Genomic DNA, 17,277 nt, shown 5'->3' with positions numbered 1-17,277 from the left:
ATCAACTAGTTGAAGAACAATTTATTCATACCAAGATAAAGAATTCTGGAATAAAAAGTAAATAGTCATGCTCAATAATGTATCCATTTATTGAAATTTATTTTTTGTCCTCTGATAAAATAATGGAAGGCAAGTCTTAGAAGTGTATGGTTTCCGCCTGAGGATAAGCAAGACGAAGTATATGGAATGTAACTTCAGCAAAAGGAGAAGTAATTCTATCTTGGAGGTGAAAGTTAGAGATCATATCATACCACAAGTTACACGGTTTAAATATCTTGGGTGGAGAGAAAACCGGGTGTTTGAAATCATTAGAGAGAGCCTCATGTATTTTGTGCAATAAGAAAGTACCACTTAAGCTGAAAGGAAAGTTCTATCGAGTCAGACCTGCAATGTTGTATGGTACGGAGTGTTGGGCAGTTAAGAGCCAACACCAGAGTCAAGTAAGTGTAGCGGAGATGAGGATGTTGCGCTGGATGAGTGGTAAGACTGGGCATGATAGGATTAGGAATGACAGAGAGAGTGGGGGTAGCACCTATAGTAGAAAAGTTAGTAGAAAATAGGCTTAGATGGTTTGGACATGTAGAGAGAAGACCCGTAGATGCTATTTTAAGAAGAGTAGATCAAATGGAGGAGAGTCAGGTTAAAAGAGGTAGATGAATACCTAAGAAAACCATTAGAAAGGATTTAGAGGTCAATGAGTTGGATCCAAATATGGTTTTTGATAGAACACCATGGCGTCATTTGATCCATGTAGCCGACCCCACTTAGTGAGATAAGGCTTGGTTGTTGTTGCTCTTGTTGTTGATAAAATAATGGAAGGAATTTGCCTCAACCAAAAAAAGATAACCCCATAACCCACAAGGGGAAAAAATAGAATGACAAGAGTAAGAGTAATTGCAAAGCAATAATATCAACACCCACCACAGTTTTAGAAACTTTACACGGTCCTGCACAATTCACAACAATAAATATGATTTGATAACAGTTGCAGTAGCACACATATATTATAACTGATTTAGAAACCTATGAGCAAAGTAGAGTAATAGCAAACTTATACAAGGGCCTTGTTTTGATTCCGCTAACTAATCCATCAATCATCATTATCTATCCAACATCCAAGGCACTCTATACCCCACCTTTTTGCACCCACATTAATGGAATCCTGCAAAAAAAAAATTGCGACAATTAAATTAAACCATTATGAAATATGGCAGTAGAGATGATTCAAGGAGTTGTTCTTTATATACTTCTTCATGGAAAATTTTAAAAATCTTATCTTCATGTTTACATTTGGTAGACTAAAACAAATATACAAGGTTGACTTTTATGGAAGAACAAGCTCATAGCTTTTGATTATTGGCATGTGAGCCTCACATGTGCGCACGTCAATCCATTTCTGCAGTGAGCATTGTGCGCCAATTTCTTAATGCTCCTTGTGATAGTCATTGGAACTCAGTTATTCGTATTCTCAGATGCTTACGAAAAATGCACCCAGAAGAGGACTATTATATGAAGATGAAGGTGATTGTAAAATCATATGTTATTCAGATTTTTGTTATTCAGATTTTGACTGGACCAGGTCACTGTTAGGCAGGAGATCCATTTTTGGATATTATGTCATGGAGACGCAATCAACAAAACAAAGTTGCAGTATCTGGTGCGGAATTTGAATATTGTGCTATGACAGTAGCCTTAAAGAAGTTTGCATGACTTAAAAATGTACTCTTAGAGCTAAGAGTTGGTGGTCTTCACTATGTAAGGGACAATAGCCACAAAACTCAAATGCCACGATCAAGCTGCACTTCACATTGCATTGAGTCTGGTTTTCCATGAACAGACGAAGAACATAGAGATAGACTGTAACTATGCAAGGGACAAGGTACTTTCAGAAGAAATCACCACAGATTTTGTCAAGTTTGAAGACCAATTAGTTGATAATGTTCACTAAGTCTCTCAACGGCTCTCGAGTCGATTACATTTGTAACAAACTTGGCTCATATGACATATATGATCTGACTTGAGGGGGAGTGCTAAGAATCAATTAGAATAATTAGTATTGATTAAGTATTTATTGCATTCATTACACTACCTTATTATGCTTGGCTCATATAATTATAATTTTTAAATAAACACTCAGTATGGTCTTATTAGACACACAATCATTCACACAGATCTACAATCTCTACAGACTAAAACAAGATTACCAAATTATAAGTTGAATTGGTTATCCTTCAACCAAGTCCCTAAGCGCCATCTAAACATGCACTTTTTTTTCGGAACTTAATTATGAGCTGCTTATCCAAATGCTTTCATAAAAAGAATGAACCGATGCTAAAATGAAAACTCCCTCTGCTCTTTTTAATAGGAGCTTGTAACAAAAATCATGGTATTAAGAAAAGTTGTTAAATAAAAATTTAGTAGTACTAATAAAACGTACTCCCTCCATTCCTTTTCTTTTGATGTTTTAGCTCTTGACACAAGTTTTAAGGAGTAATTAAAGTATATTTTAGCTCTTGACACAAGTTTTAAGGAGTAATTAAAGTATATAAACATTTGTGTGTGTTTTACTTAAATGTCCTTATTTATCATTAAATTCACATGTGATAAACCAAAGGTCACAACTACTTTAATAGTTTATTGTGTTTTCCAACAAGGGTAAACTTGAGAAAACAATAATAAATTCACTAAAACATCAAAAGTTTTGGAATATAGTTGAAGTTCTAAAACATCAAAAGAAAAGGAATGGAGGGAGTATTATATTTAAGAACGGATGGAGTATCATAGCATAAACAAGCAGTTCAACGAACTAAACTCACCATAATTTTTTTAGGCAGTGCATCCTCCTTTTCCTTTTCGAAATTGTTCAAAGTAATTTTATGGAGTTCACTATGGATTGTCGTTTGAGCCAGGTCACGGACATCATTAAGGGGATCTCGATTAGATGCATAAAAAGCAAGCTTAGGATCCACAATCTGCACTCCAACAAAAGCAGTTACTAAACAAATAAACAAGCACCTAAAAAGTAATACCAGAATTAGAGACAAAAAAATCGATAGACCTTAACATCAATCCAAGCATCGATGGACAAGGGGTATTTTTCCTTGGTGGTAGCAGTCCGGGAATGAAATTTGAGGGTTTCTATCCTTATGAATTGAACGCAAGCAATTTTATCGAGAAAAGGATTCAAAAAATGGATTCCGGTAGGAAGAGTCTTGAAGTATTGACTGCATCGCTCAACTATGTATACTGTCTGCTCCGGTACAAAGTGAATTCCCAAGTTCATTGGAGGTCCGCACTTATACCTGATCAGAAATTCAACAAATTTAAATGATGTTATCTGGAAACCTCATTAAGAAGGATAACATTAACTAACTTGTAGGAATTTTTATCGTAATGGCTGCGAAAACAAATAGAACGAATGGAGGAGAATCGAGAGGGTTGGTTAACATTTGTAGCTGATTCCGCAGCTGCGAAGCAGTGGGTGATGGAACGAAGTGCGACTCTCGCTGAATTGGATTTCCAAATGTTGGCCATTTTCGTGCCATGGCATTTTCTGCAACGGTAGCCCCTTTTCTTCGTCCTCTCTGTAATGGTAGATCGTTTATTTAGCCTTCTTTATGCTCATCAAGTTTTTATGTTCTCAATTCCCCGATTGCTTAAAACCTATTCCCTCGGTTTTTTATTTTATTTTTCCAAACCGTTTTCATTATTTTATTTTTTATTTTTTTGAGAGACTTTTCATTATTCTTTTAGCATAATTTAATGACAAAACCTCATGATCAAATATCATATTTACATTTACCTCTATTTTAGAGTGAGTACTACCATGGCTATTTTATTCCTAAAATAAAAAAAAATATGACTATTTCATTAATATTATTAGTAGCATGCATACATAGGGGTATATTTTTTTTAGGGAGTTTCTACGGTGCAGTCAGGAAACTGACTTTTTTGAAAAAGTTAATTTTGATTTTAATGTTTGATTCATTTTTAAATTGTTGATTACTGATTAATGATCAATAGTAATTCATCTAGTAATGCTTGCAACATCTTGGACTTACATGTACTATTTTATCGTTGGAATATTTAACATGCAAACAGAGTTGATGATATTATGTGATAGTCTTAACACTTTGTGGGGTGTTACGCTTATAACAAGGTAGGATAAAATTAGATTAAGTGTAGTCTTGTTAAATTGATGAATTGATGATACTATGAGGACTGAACTTTTGATGCCATTGTACAAACAGTGGGGTGTTACTCATTACATTTTTGATGTAATTCTTATGACTTCACCAAAAAAGTCATTCTTATGACTTTACCATAGAATTTTCCTTTTTTTTTTTATGGGTTATGTTACTTGTTAAGGAATCTAAAAATAGTAGGTTGACATTGAAATAACAATTTTTTTATTTTTAAAAAACTTGCATCCACAACTTTTCACGATTTTCCAATACATTTTTTCTTATTTTAATTCTCTTAATCAATGTCCTAAGACACTCTTTAACATTTCCCTTTTTTATTGTATTTCGTTGTGTGTATCTGTATCTATTCTATATATAAAGAGAAAAGGAAATTGTAGACAGTCTTTTTTGTTATTCCAATTATACGCTTAAACAAATATTCCTATAATAATGTTATATTGTTGGTTGTGGTTATGGTTGTCAAAGTCAACAACTCAGGTAAACTTGTTGAGCTATGCTAAGCTTTGACCCGTAAACTAGTACTGTAAGAGTTACCTAATGTAAAAAGAGAACCACTATTTATAGCGAAAGGATGTTTCGTTAAAATAATAATGTAAATAAACTTGGAAGAAAAAAAAAACTAAATAGGTACCAATAGAAAGAGTACTGCTATTTCTTGCAAGGTACGACATCACAAACCTATCACGAATAGTGTCTAACGTACGATTCTCATTTGGCGGCATAAATGAGTGGTGGGATAGAAATTATGGCATTTGCTACAACAACTCATAGATATGACTAATACCGCTTGGGATGATTCGCGAGAAAAAAGCTTGCGATAAGGAGCATTACCCCAATAGAAAATTGCCACATCATTTGCCGGATCATTCGCGAGCCTCTTGTGATCAAGGTTTTCGTTATAATAAGCATTTTCAATGTAAAAAATATTTAAAAACTTATAATTGCATATATCTAGAATATAGTCACCCTAACGCGAATGACCAAACCAAACATACATATCTCCATGAAAACCCAATTTCCTAAAGCGAAAACATTTCAAGAAACAAGAGCTGATTCCCTCAAATTTTCACCATCCTCCAACATTATGCGAGACACACTCACTCGCAGCAAATAACAATCTCAAAGTTCAAATTAAAACAAACATAGTTTAGTTATCAATCCCAGATAGTGGCTGAACGCCTGAACCCAAAAACGTTATAGTGGGACAGTACATAGAACCACCTGAGTGCATGACCACTATGAAATCGGCTTAGTTTACAAGTCCAAATGCAGTTTTGTTCGGTTGGACTCATAAACTCAGCCAATTTCTTAAAATGACTCACTATTTTCACAACTATGATTGTCGTCTGTTTTTTATTACACTTCTTTATTTTCTATGTGATAGACAACTGCTGGAATCATCAGGGAAGTTAAACTTGCTGGACAAGATGATGGTGAAGCATAAAGAACACTTCCTTTTATCGACCAAACTTTTGAAATTGATTGTTTCAGTGTGATATTCAATCTGTTTTACTCTTGTTTCTCTTGGTTTTTAAAATATAAATAGAAATGGCATTATGAAAAGATATATGGCAAGGTTGGTGGGGCTGAAAGACAAATACGGATAGTTCGTTTTAATGCCAAAAATTCTTCAAGATTTTGCTTTCTTCTTTCTACAACAAGAGCTGGGGGTTTGGGAATAAACTTTGCAAAAAAAACATATCGTTTATAAAATTGTATGACTAGAAGAGACTCCTTCGATAACCGTCGTTTTCTCAAGTAGCTTATAACTTATAATTTTATCAACTTTTATCTCAATTTTACCTCTACATTCTTACATATATATTAATTAAATATATAACTTTTATGTCATTTGTTAAAAGACACCAACTAATTTTTATGAATGTGTCTTTTAGCAAAGTTATAACTAAAAAGTTGAAATCACACCTTGAGGTGTGACTTGCTAAAAAGACACATTCATGAGTGGCTTATAGCAAAACCTATATATATATATATATATATATATATATATATATATATATATATATATATATATAAGGGGAGATATTTTGACTCCAAGAGTAAGTGTAATAAATTACTCCAAATCTTGACCTTTAATTCCAATATTGATTAATGATTTAGATTAAATGATATGGTAGACTTTAATTTCATTTTCTATTGTAGTCGACACTTATCACCAAAAAATAACAAAATAATAAATGCCTTTTAATTGATTTTTTTTGTTCTTCTCCCATATTGCTTTTTTTTGTTTTCACGCTAACATTTATCTCCTTTTCAAATTTTAACACAAATTCTTGCAATGTTGCTGAAGCATTTACAAAAGAATCAAAAAAATGAATTAATGCTTTCACTTCTTTGAGTTGTATTCATCCCAGCAAAAAAAACACTTATATTATAAACCGGTATCCATGATTCTCTGATACTATATACCCTTGAAGCCATTCATTGTTTTGCAGATTATAATCATTAAACGCCTCCATTCATCTACGAAACTTTGTATACTCGATGAACCATGAATGCAACTTTTAAGTTCTCGCTTGAAAATGGAATTCTTATGATAAATATGAGCTAACGTAAAGTGTTGGGAGAAGTAAAAAAGAAAAGCAATGGGAGAATTACTTTTTATTAAAAAAAAGCTAATTTTTAGCGTGAAAACAAAAAAAAACAATGGGAGAAGAAAAGAAAAATCAATCAATTTTTTTAGGAAAAAAAATAGGGTTAATTATGTTTCTAGTCCCTATAAAATAGCGACCTTATAAGTTTAGTCCCTACTTAATTTTAATAGCATTTTTAGTCCCTATAAAAAAAATTTACTTATAATTTTAGTCCCTGCTAAAACAAAGTTTGATTAATTATCCTTAAACTCTTAAATTTTTGAACGATTTTTTTGAGACAAGATTAGAACACTATGAAAGGTTCGTTTACTAAAATTTAGAATTTTCTGACATGAAATGAATTAAATATGAATTTTTTAAAACGACAAAAGTTAAAGATAAAAAGAAATAAAATCTGGATGTAGAAATCAAATTTTGCGATAATTTTTTGCGGACGAACTTTTAGTAATGTTCTAAACATGTTTGCAAAAAATTGTTCAAAAATTTAAGAGTTTAAGCATAAATTAAACAAATTTGAATTGAGTAGGGACTAATACTCAGTGCAGAAAAACAAAATTAGGGACTAAAAATGCTATTAAAATTAAGTAGTGACTAAACTTACAAGGTCGCTATTTTATAGGGACTAGAAACATAATTAACCCAAAAAAATATCAATCAATTAAAAGACATTTATTGTTTTGTTATTTTTTTGGTGATAATTGTTGATTACAAGAGAGAATGAAATTAAAGTCTACCATATCAATTAATCTAGACCATTAATCAATATTGTAATTAAAGGTCAAGATTTGGAGTAAGTTATTACACTTACTCTTGGAGTCAAAATATCCCCTCTATTAACCTTGTTCATCTTCTCCAACTCACAGTTTCATTTGTTCACTCACAATGTTCATCAATCTTGAGCTTCGATTTCAATTGATAGTAAATCTGCCTTCAACTTCTTCTAACTTCATGGAAACTACAGAGATTTTAGAACTGTTTGTATCAATTTTAACTATTTTTACAATTACGATTGGATAAATTAAGATAACCCCACATCAATTTTAACAATTGAATTATTTGGGATTATATGTTTTGAGAATCAACCAACCAAGAATTTCAATACAAAACGACCAAAGCTATTTCTTTTGAATTATTAGAAACCAACATAATATATTATGATCAATATAATAGAAAGAAAAAACAAAAGGGTTATGAGAAGGTAAATGGGTTGTTTTCCGAACCCCAAACTCAAGTAATTTGTGAAAAATGATTGTAGATATTTTGGGTTGAAGAAAATGAAAAGGGAAATGAATTTATGAGAATTGATATAATGAAGTGAGGTGTATATGTGACTTTTTAATCTCAACCATTTATCTTTGATCTAATGATTGATGATCATTCTCACCGTTCTCATATAAGATAGTCATTCTCATAATATACATCTTTATATATATATATATATATATATATATATATATATATATATATATATATATATATATATATATATCAACAACAACAACCAAGCCTTATCCACTAAGTGGGGTCGGCTACATGGATCAAATGACGTCATAGTGTTCTATCAAAAACCATATTTGGATCCAACTCATTGACCTCTAAATCTTTTCTAATGGTTTTCTTAGGTCTTCCTCTACCTCTTTTAACATGACTCTTCTCCATTTGATCTACTCTTCTTACACCGGCATCTACGGGTCTTTTCTCTACATGTCCAAACCATCTAAGCCTATTTGCTACCAACTTTTCTACTATAGGTGCTACCCCCGTTCTCTCTCTAATGGTGTCATTCCTAATCCTATCATGTCTAGTCTTACCACTCATCCAACGCAACATCCACATCTCCACTACGCTTACTTTACTGTCGTGTTGGCTCTTAACCGCCCAACACTCCGTACCATACAACATTGCCGGAACCGCACACGATGTGCTAGGCTAGAATTCAAAGAGTGTTACATACCACAAACAAAGGACCAATACCACAACTAGGAAGCATAGTAAAACGCTGAATGAGATTTGTCCACCACCAATAATGAAAATCAAAAGTTAAGTTACTAATTTTTGTTTGTAACCATCTAAAAGAAGAAAGCTTCACGTTGTCCACCCAGTTGTTGTATTGATTGATCTATATCGATCTATATGTGCCGAAAAATGCGACTAATTCTATCCTTTCAAATAACCCAAACAACCGACAATGGGTGTGTGGTTGGAAGAACAAGTTGGTATGATGAAGAAAATTTCCATTTCTCAAATGAACAAAGTTGGCAATGATGAATAAATTTTGGGAAAATCCGAGTTTATTTTATTTTATTTTGGGTTTGGAAGATTTGAATTTCTTTTGAGAATAATAGATTGACTCTTTGTACAAAACTACAATTGGTCCAACCTAAATGGCACCTAAGAAGTTGAAGATTTGAGTTTTTTTGAAAGTATGGACTGTTTTTAATATTTGGGTTTTAGATTGGACAAAAGTTTGAATTTTTTTTTTTAAGATGAACTTTATGAGTTTCTGGATTTTTTTTAATTAACCGATGATTTATTTTTTTATGAAGATATGCATTTAGTGAGGTCTTTTCTGAGTTTTTAGGTTTTATTTTATTTTTGTAAAAAAAGAAAAACAATGTTAACATTTTTGAACGTAAATTAAGGATAGAAATAGAAGAAGAAAAAAAGGAAAAAGATTGAATCGTTACAGGAAATTTAGTTACGAAAAGAATTGTATAATTTTGTCATTATTTAACCAGCAAATAATCCAATTATTGACATGTTCTTCGTGTTAAACACTCAACACAAGACAGGTTGACCATAAGAGTGAAAAATTGATTGACTAAGTCTAAAAGCCAAAAAGCATAAAAAAAGCATTATTTTATTTCAAATGACAAAAAATTCCATACCCAAGCAAATGTAGATTGTGTTGTGTCCAAGTATTGCTTGGAACATTAAGCAATCCATGAAAAAGAGAAGCTAGAATTCATGTAAGGATTAGTTAAATCCTTAACCAAGGGATTTACCTTCCTTCCTTATTCGATTTTGTTAACTAATTCATCAATGACTTGCAAGAGTTATCTATCCAACATCCAAGACACTCCTCACCTCACCTTTTTGCACGCACTTTAACGGAATCCAGCAACAATTTTGCAGGAGTTATCTATCCAACATCCAACACACTCTACTCCCCACCTTTTTGCACGCACATTAATGGAATCCTGCAACAATTTTGTGATAGTTAAATTAACCATTATGAAATATAGATGCAGCTGATTCAAGAGTAGACTCCTATGGAAGAGCAAACTCATAGCTTTTGGTTCATATTTGTTATTTATTGTCATTGCTATTTTCTACTTCCTCCGTCCCATATTACTTGACCTATTTAGAATATTTGCACTATTCATATAACATGCTTTGACTCTATTTTTCTACTAATATATAAAAACAAAATATAGCATATAAGATGTTGTTAGATTTGTCTCGATTAATATTTTTAAAATATCAAATTTTCGTAATTTTTTCTACTAGATTATTAAAGAAATTTAAGTTTAAAATTGTGCATTGACATACGTGACAGAGTCAACTAGGTTAAGTAATATGGAACGGAGGGAGTAACATCTAAGCTTTAGTTTCTGTGTAAGTTATTGTTGGGTCACGATTGAAGCTCCTTGGATTGTCCATTCTATTGGATCTAAGGCAATTACATAAGTGAGTTTAGACACCACTTCTAATGATTTCATGGGTCTTCTTTCTTATAAAGTGTTCAACCTCTACTTTTATAAGCAATATATAACTTCTAACTCACACTTGCTACACAACAGTTATTTAGCGTTGTAGAATAGGGTACGATGCACGTAACATCAAGATTTTTATGTCCTTAATTTTAGCCCATACTCAGAAAATTAAATACATTACACCAATCAAATACTTTTTTTAACATAACTAACAAAAAATAAGCAAAAGAGTATAAAGATAAACCATAATTCAAACAAAATTGATAACAATTTGTTCAACTCAAAAAAAATAAAAATGCAATCATTAAAAAAAAGTTTCTGATTTCATACCCCAACACAAAATTAAACACATTACTACCGTTCAACATAAAAAAAAAAAAAGCTATCATGATTTCCTAAAAGAAATTTTATCATAACAATGTATACAGTGTGAATAAATAAAGTACCCCATAATTCACACAAAAATTAAATTAAAAAAATAAAAATTTAAATACCATGGTCCAATACATAAAAAACAACAATAAGTTACAATAATATGTTGCAATTAAGTTTGAACATAACCACTACTTTGCAGATAATTTAGTTTTAGATTGTTTATGTTAAACAAACTATGAACAAAACTTTACTGAAACTTGAATACAATACTTTAAGGTTTTGTTTGTGAGTTTGGAGGGTAAGTGAGAGGAAAGCTTCAGAAAAAAGGAATGAGTAAGTGGAAGAAATAGAGGAAAATGGGAGGGGAGGACTTGAGGGTTTTCTTCATAATACTAAACCCTCTTCATTTGGGGGAACTTACTAAACCCTCTTCATTTGGGGGAACTAACAAATTGTTTTGGAGGAGGGTTTTGGAGGATTTATATGAATTCTTCAAATTTAATCTATGTAGTTATATTTTTTTAAAATTAAAATTACAACAATCATATGCATTAATTTATCATTCTCTAAAAAACTAATCTTTTAATTTTTTTGAAAGATTTCTCTATTTTCCCTCATATTTTCCACCCCTCAAAGTCTTCCCTTCCCCTCCACTCAAAACTCGCAAACAAAGCTTTAAGACTACGAAAAGAAACCCTCTACCAAAAACATTCATGAAGTATTTAGCAATGTCAAACCAGCAAACCAAAATAATGTAGGAGTGCACCAACAAACACCAAGTTTTTAAGATTCATTACATAGCAGTAGTGTATGATGCAACGTCCACAAATGCTTACTACATTATACTTCCAAAATAAGCCATCGATTCTTAGAAAAAAAGTACATGATACCAAAACGATTCAACTTTGATAGTCCAATTACACATACTTGGATTTACTATTATTCAGTATAAGCTTCAACACTAACTATCAAATTATAAGTTGAACTGGTAATCCATAAACAAGTATATTCTTTTTAAAAAGTATTTTAATGTACGCCTTAAAACATAAGTATCTAAATATGCTTCCATAAAAAGAATGAACCGATGCTGCTAAGATGACTAGCATAGTATAAACAACCAATATAAGGAACTAAACTCACCACAATATTTTTAGGCAGAATATGCTCCTTTTCATTATTGAAATTGTCTAAAGTAATTTTGCGGATTTCACTACAGATACTGATTTCAGCCAGTTCATGGACAGCACTAAGGGGACTTTTCTGAGCTACATAAGAAGCAAGCTTAGGATCCACAATCTGCACTCAAAAAAAATAATGATAATAAAAAGGTTGCTAAACAAATCAACAAGCACCAAAAGAAGTAATAATTGGGGAAAATTGATAGACCTTAAAATCAACCCAAGCATCGATGGCCAAGGTGTGTTGATCCTTGGTCAAAAGAAAGTCGTGATGAAACTTTAGGGTTTCTATCCATATCTTATGGACGCGAGCAACTTTATCGGTAAAAGGATTCAAAAAATGGACGCCGGTAGGAAGAGTCTTGAAGTATTTTCCGAATCGCTCAACGATATATACTGTCTGCTCCGGCACAAAGTGAATTCCGAAATTTATCGGTGGTCGCCAATAATACCTGATTAGAAAATCAATCAACAGATTTAAATAATGTTATTACTATTATTATTGCAAAACCTCGTTAAGGAGATTAAATTTAACTAACACAGGCTTATGATCATAGCGGTGTCGGCTGTTAAAACAACAAATACAGCGAACGGAGGAGAATCGAGAGGGGATGGATGCAGGAGTAGCTGATGCCGCCGCTGCCGCGAACGGGCGGGGGATAGTACGCAGTGCGATTCTAGCTGAATTAGGTTTCAAAATGTTAGCCATTTTCGTTACCTGGGAATTCTGTGCAAGCGAAACCCTTTTTCTATCCCTTCTTTCGTGTTTATCAAGTTTTGCTGTTCTCACTTCCCGGTTGCTTTTACTAAACCCCCTACTAAAACCTCTTCCCTTTATTTTTGGTTATTTACCAAGGTTTATCTATACGAGTTACGATTAGTATTTTTTTTATCCCCAATTTTTTTAAATATTTTTTGTTTTGTTTAATTATAAAATTTTATTTATTTTATAAACATTTAAGCACTCTTTTGTAAAAAAAAAAAAAACTATTTACACACTCATTTAATTTTCATATAATTAATTGATATGAATTTTTATGTGTATGTATAAGTAATGGGGAGGGGATTTTATTTTATTTTTACGGGGAAGGGATTTGCAAACCCAACTCACCTAAGCACCGAATGCGATTTGCGATTCGGTAAGCAACTTTAAAAACGATTTGCGATTGTTACTCCTCTGCGTTGCGATTTGCGACTTGCGTTTTCAGGAAAGAGTGATAGACGATTTGCGATTTGCGATTTGGGTTACGAGTTAGAGTATGTCCAGCGTTTCGAAACCTCCGGAAACCTTTGTTTTTTCTGCAACCATGCAGCCGCCTCAAAAACCTCCAGATGGGGAGGCGAGCAAGCCAAAGAAGACGTCCTTTCGGGATATCCTTACAGAAGGACAGGGAACAACACAGGCCAAAGAGAGGGTTGATCTGATTGAGCAAGGTCTAATGAAGGTAACACTAGAGGATGGAAATAGACTACTGCCTAAGGTAACGATGGATGAAACGCTATTTCAGGATCTGTGCAACCCTTGGAAGGAGGCCTTGGTCGTGAAGCTCCTAGGAAAGCAGGTGGGATATCACCTAATGAAAGATCGATTGAGGAAGATGTGGAGACTCACGGGAGGGTTTGAAATTATGGATGTTGATAATGGTTTCTATATGGTGAAGTGTGAATTGCTTGCAGATAGGGAAAAGATTATGTCTGACGGACCATGGATGTTGTTCGATCACTACTTGGCAGTGGCAAGATGGACTCCTGATTTTGCTTCTCCCCATGCTAAGGTGGAGAAGACCTTGGTTTGGATTCGTTTCCCAGGTCTTAATTTGGTGTATTATGATGAAAGCGTCCTTCTGGGGTTAGCCTCTGTTGTTGGGACACCAGTGAAGGTTGATACTAACACTTTGAAAGTGGAGAGAGGCAGGTTTGCTAGGATTTGCGTTGAAATTGACCTCACCTTGCCGGTGGTGGGTAAGGTTAATGTCAATGGCCACTGGTACAATGTTCAGTATGAAGGGCTACACATTATTTGTGGCAGTTGTGGCTGCTACGGGCATCATACTAGAGATTGTACAATGAAGCCAATACAATTGTCGCAACCATCAGTACCCGTGGCAGCTGTGAATAATGGTCTGGAAGACACTGGTGCTGGTAGAGGAATGATTTTAGCATCAAATCAGGCTACTCACACCAAAAATTTGGGAACTGATAATGGTGAAATTAATGAGGTGCATGGGGATTGGCTAGTGGTGCAGCGAAAAAGAAGGAATAAAAAAGGTAATTATGGTCAAACATCATCATTGGCTAATAATGGGCATAAAGAGGTGGGGAATCCTAACAACAATGGAGTCACAGTTAGCTCAAAGGGAGCACATGAAAGTAGAGTGACAGGAGTGGGGCCAAACCATCCAGATACCAATCCCAAAAAGCGACGTTTTGACAAGAGTGGAGCCCACATTGAAACGCGACAGTTCAGTATGGTGGGAGATTCACGCAACAAAGAAAAGAAAGGGCAGTCTTTGGTCCAACAAATTGATAGTGGGATACACACTAAGTCTAGGCTTAGTCACAATCATGGCCCAGGCATGACAGCTACTAGAAACATTGCTCTCCACACCCCCAAGAGTCCCCAAGTTCGACATAATCCTGAAAACAAAGATTTTATGAGGCAGTCAAATGAGGATCCGACACATACCCCTATGACTAGTCACAACGCCATGGAAGAAGGAGGTAGCCAAGGTGAGGATATTGTCAGAGAGTCTCCCATTGAGTGGGAGCCTGTTACGTAAGCTTGTCTCTGATGTTGTCTTTGTTTCCTTCATCTTGTAGTTGTTAATGATGTTAGGATTCAAAGAAGTAACTGTGCTGTCCTGGAATATCTGGGGAGCAGCAAATAACAAAGCAAAAAGACATTTGTTAGATTTAATTAGGAAACACACCCCAACATTTCTTATTATTATGGAAACTCATGTTAGTTTTCTTCAGACTAAGGCTTTTTGGCATAAAGCAGGTTATGATTGTATTCATTATGTGGATGCCCGCAGACATTCTGGAGGTATCTGGTTATTAAAACATAATGGAAGCAGTATTGTGTCTACTGTACACGAGGTTTTTATGGATACTATTACTCTTAAACTTTCTTTGGGAAACAATTCTTGGTTTCTAACTGGTGTTTATGCTAGTCCGGTATATTCTACGAGGTTAGAACTATGGCGTCATTTTACGGATCTTAGGCAGAATAGAGATAGGCCTTGGTTATTGATGGGAGATTTTAACGATATTACTCATCCAAGCGAGCAGCGGGGTGGTAACTTTTCTCATTCGAGAGCTGCGAAACTTTTGAAAGTTGTGGATGATTGCAATCTTGTGGATGTAGGTATGACTGGTGGCAGCTTTACTTGGAATAGGAAGTGTGCAGGTAATCGTATGGTGTATCGTAGGCTTGATAGAGCCTTAGCTGATGTTCCCTGGAGAATGGCTTTTCCAGATGCTTATGTTGATCGGCTGTGTAAATTTCACTCTGACCATAACCCTCTCCTTCTTAGATGTGGCCTTCCTTTGCAAACTTATGGACCACGTCCCTTTAGATTTGAGGCTGCTTGGATTACTCACCCTACTTATACAGATATTGTGAAAGTGGCTTGGCAGAGATCTCCAGGGAATGTTGTTTCCTCCCTTCAAAATGTTCAGCAAGACTCGCTTCTCTTTAACAGGGACGTCTTTGGTAACATTAGGAAGAGAAAGATTCAAATAGAAAAAAGGTTGCAAGGGATCCAACGTGCTCTTGAGCGGATCGATTCGGCACGTTTAATTTATCTTCAGAGGGAGCTTCAACAAGAATATGATCAGATTCTAGCGCAGGAAGAGATGCATTGGTTTCAAAAGGCTCGAGATGATTGGCTTAAGCTGGGGGATCGGAACACTAAGTTCTTCCATACTAAGACAATTATTCGAAGAAAAAGAAATAAAATCCATGGACTGCATCTCCCTAATGGTGCATGGTGTAGTGATGATACTATGCTCAAAGAGGAAGCTCTTTCTTTCTATAAAAAGCTCTTTTGCCCCCATGATTCTCTTGTTACGGGGAGGATGTGTGATTTACCTTTTACTCCGGTTCTTAATGAGGAGGCGTATCAGTCCATAACCCAGCAGGTGACGAGGGAGGAAGTTACCCATGCGCTGAATCAGATGAATCCCTTTAAGGCTCCTGGCCCAGACGGATTTCAGGGTATTTTCCTTAAACAATATTGGCATATAGTGGGTGATGATGTTGTTCGGCTTATTTCGATTGCGTTTGAGACAGGGAGTTTCCCATCCTCTCTATCTGAAACTCTTATTGCTTTAATTCCGAAAGTGGACTGTCCTCAGAACTTTAAGGAATTTCGACCTATCAGCCTCTGTAATACAGTTTACAAGCTTATTACTAAGATTTTGGTGAATAGATTGCGTCCTTACCTGGATCAGATCGTGGGACCTTTTCAAAGTAGTTTCATACCTGGGAGAGGAACAACTGATAATGCTATTATTCTCCAGGAAGCTATCTACTCTATGAGGAAATCGAAAAGGAAGAAAGGTGATATGGTATTTAAAATAGACCTTGAGAAAGCTTATGACAATGTCAATTGGGAATTCTTAAAGTTTTGCTTGGAAAGGAATGGGTTTCCTCCTATAACTATTAAGTTGATTATGCATTGTGTTACTAGTTCCTCTATGACTATTCTATGGAATGGGCATCGGCTTCCTAGTTTTTCTCCAACGCGAGGTTTACGGCAAGGCGATCCTCTCTCTCCCTATTTGTTTGTGTTGTGTATGGAATTTTTGTCTCAAGTTATTATCAAACATGTGGAGGATGGTCAGTGGAAACCAGTCCGACTTTCTAGAAATGGTCCCCCTCTTTCACACCTTTTCTTCGCTGATGATGTGCTCCTTTTTGCAAAGGCGACTAATTCGCAAGCGTTAAACATTGCTAATACTCTTAAGAGTTTCGCTGATTGTTCTGGGTTGAAGGTTAATATTGCTAAATCCAAGGTGTTCTTCTCATCTTCCACTAAGAGAGGTAAGATGACATCTATTGTAACGACTACAGGTATCAGCCGTACTCTTTCCCTTGAGAAATATTTGGGTTTTCCCATGATGCATGGTCGCCTCCAAAGGAAAGATTTTGAGTTTTTGGAGGAGAAGATAAGCCAGCGGTTAG

At 34.6% G+C, this 17,277-nt stretch overlaps 3 protein-coding genes across 3 annotated transcripts; 1 reads left to right on the top strand and 2 right to left on the bottom strand.

Moving 5' to 3' along the window:
- Window positions 1–926: 926 nt before the first annotated feature.
- LOC146941497 (uncharacterized) lies at window positions 927–3,799 on the bottom strand. Its single transcript, XM_085755288.1, has 4 exons — window positions 3,374–3,799; window positions 3,059–3,302; window positions 2,817–2,972; window positions 927–1,162 (listed from the first exon to the last, which is right to left on the bottom strand). Exons 1-4 carry the CDS (start codon window positions 3,532–3,534, stop codon window positions 1,091–1,093), a joined length of 633 nt encoding a protein of 210 aa, XP_085611414.1. The 5' UTR covers window positions 3,535–3,799; the 3' UTR covers window positions 927–1,090.
- Window positions 3,800–9,661: 5,862 nt separating this feature from the next.
- LOC146941496 (uncharacterized protein C16G5.07c-like) lies at window positions 9,662–12,879 on the bottom strand. Its single transcript, XM_085758014.1, has 4 exons — window positions 12,629–12,879; window positions 12,298–12,541; window positions 12,052–12,207; window positions 9,662–10,020 (listed from the first exon to the last, which is right to left on the bottom strand). The coding sequence occupies exons 1-4, from the start codon at window positions 12,796–12,798 to the stop codon at window positions 9,928–9,930; spliced, it is 663 nt and encodes a 220-aa protein (XP_085614140.1). The 5' UTR covers window positions 12,799–12,879; the 3' UTR covers window positions 9,662–9,927.
- A 469-nt stretch (window positions 12,880–13,348) lies between these two features.
- Window positions 13,349–14,869, top strand: LOC146941495 (uncharacterized). Its single transcript, XM_085749961.1, has one exon. The coding sequence runs from the start codon at window positions 13,349–13,351 to the stop codon at window positions 14,867–14,869; it is 1,521 nt and encodes a 506-aa protein (XP_085606087.1).
- Window positions 14,870–17,277: the final 2,408 nt, after the last annotated feature.

Source organism: Medicago sativa, chromosome 3 (genome assembly GCF_051527215.1).
Source record: "Medicago sativa cultivar Bolivia chromosome 3, Bolivia_mono, whole genome shotgun sequence".
Classification (NCBI taxonomy): Eukaryota; Viridiplantae; Streptophyta; class Magnoliopsida; order Fabales; family Fabaceae; genus Medicago; species Medicago sativa.
This window is presented reverse-complemented; position numbering and strand designations above follow the sequence as displayed.

Excerpts from the sequence above, each read along its gene's own strand:
- LOC146941496 (XM_085758014.1), bottom strand. The coding sequence starts at position 12,798 with ATGGCTAACATTTTGAAACCTAATTCAGCTAGAATCGCACTGCGTACT. Across the intron at positions 12,208-12,297 it reads ATGCTTGGGTTGATTTTAAG|ATTGTGGATCCTAAGCTTGC; the intron begins GTCTATCAATTT and ends TTTTGAGTGCAG. Across the intron at positions 10,021-12,051 it reads TTCTGCCTAAAAATATTGTG|GATTCCATTAATGTGCGTGC; the intron begins GTGAGTTTAGTT and ends AAATTGTTGCAG.
- LOC146941497 (XM_085755288.1), bottom strand. The coding sequence starts at position 3,534 with ATGGCCAACATTTGGAAATCCAATTCAGCGAGAGTCGCACTTCGTTCC. Across the intron at positions 3,303-3,373 it reads TACGATAAAAATTCCTACAA|GTATAAGTGCGGACCTCCAA; the intron begins GTTAGTTAATGT and ends ATTTCTGATCAG. Across the intron at positions 1,163-2,816 it reads CACTGCCTAAAAAAATTATG|GATTCCATTAATGTGGGTGC; the intron begins GTGAGTTTAGTT and ends TTTTTTTTGCAG.
- LOC146941495 (XM_085749961.1), top strand. The coding sequence starts at position 13,349 with ATGTCCAGCGTTTCGAAACCTCCGGAAACCTTTGTTTTTTCTGCAACC.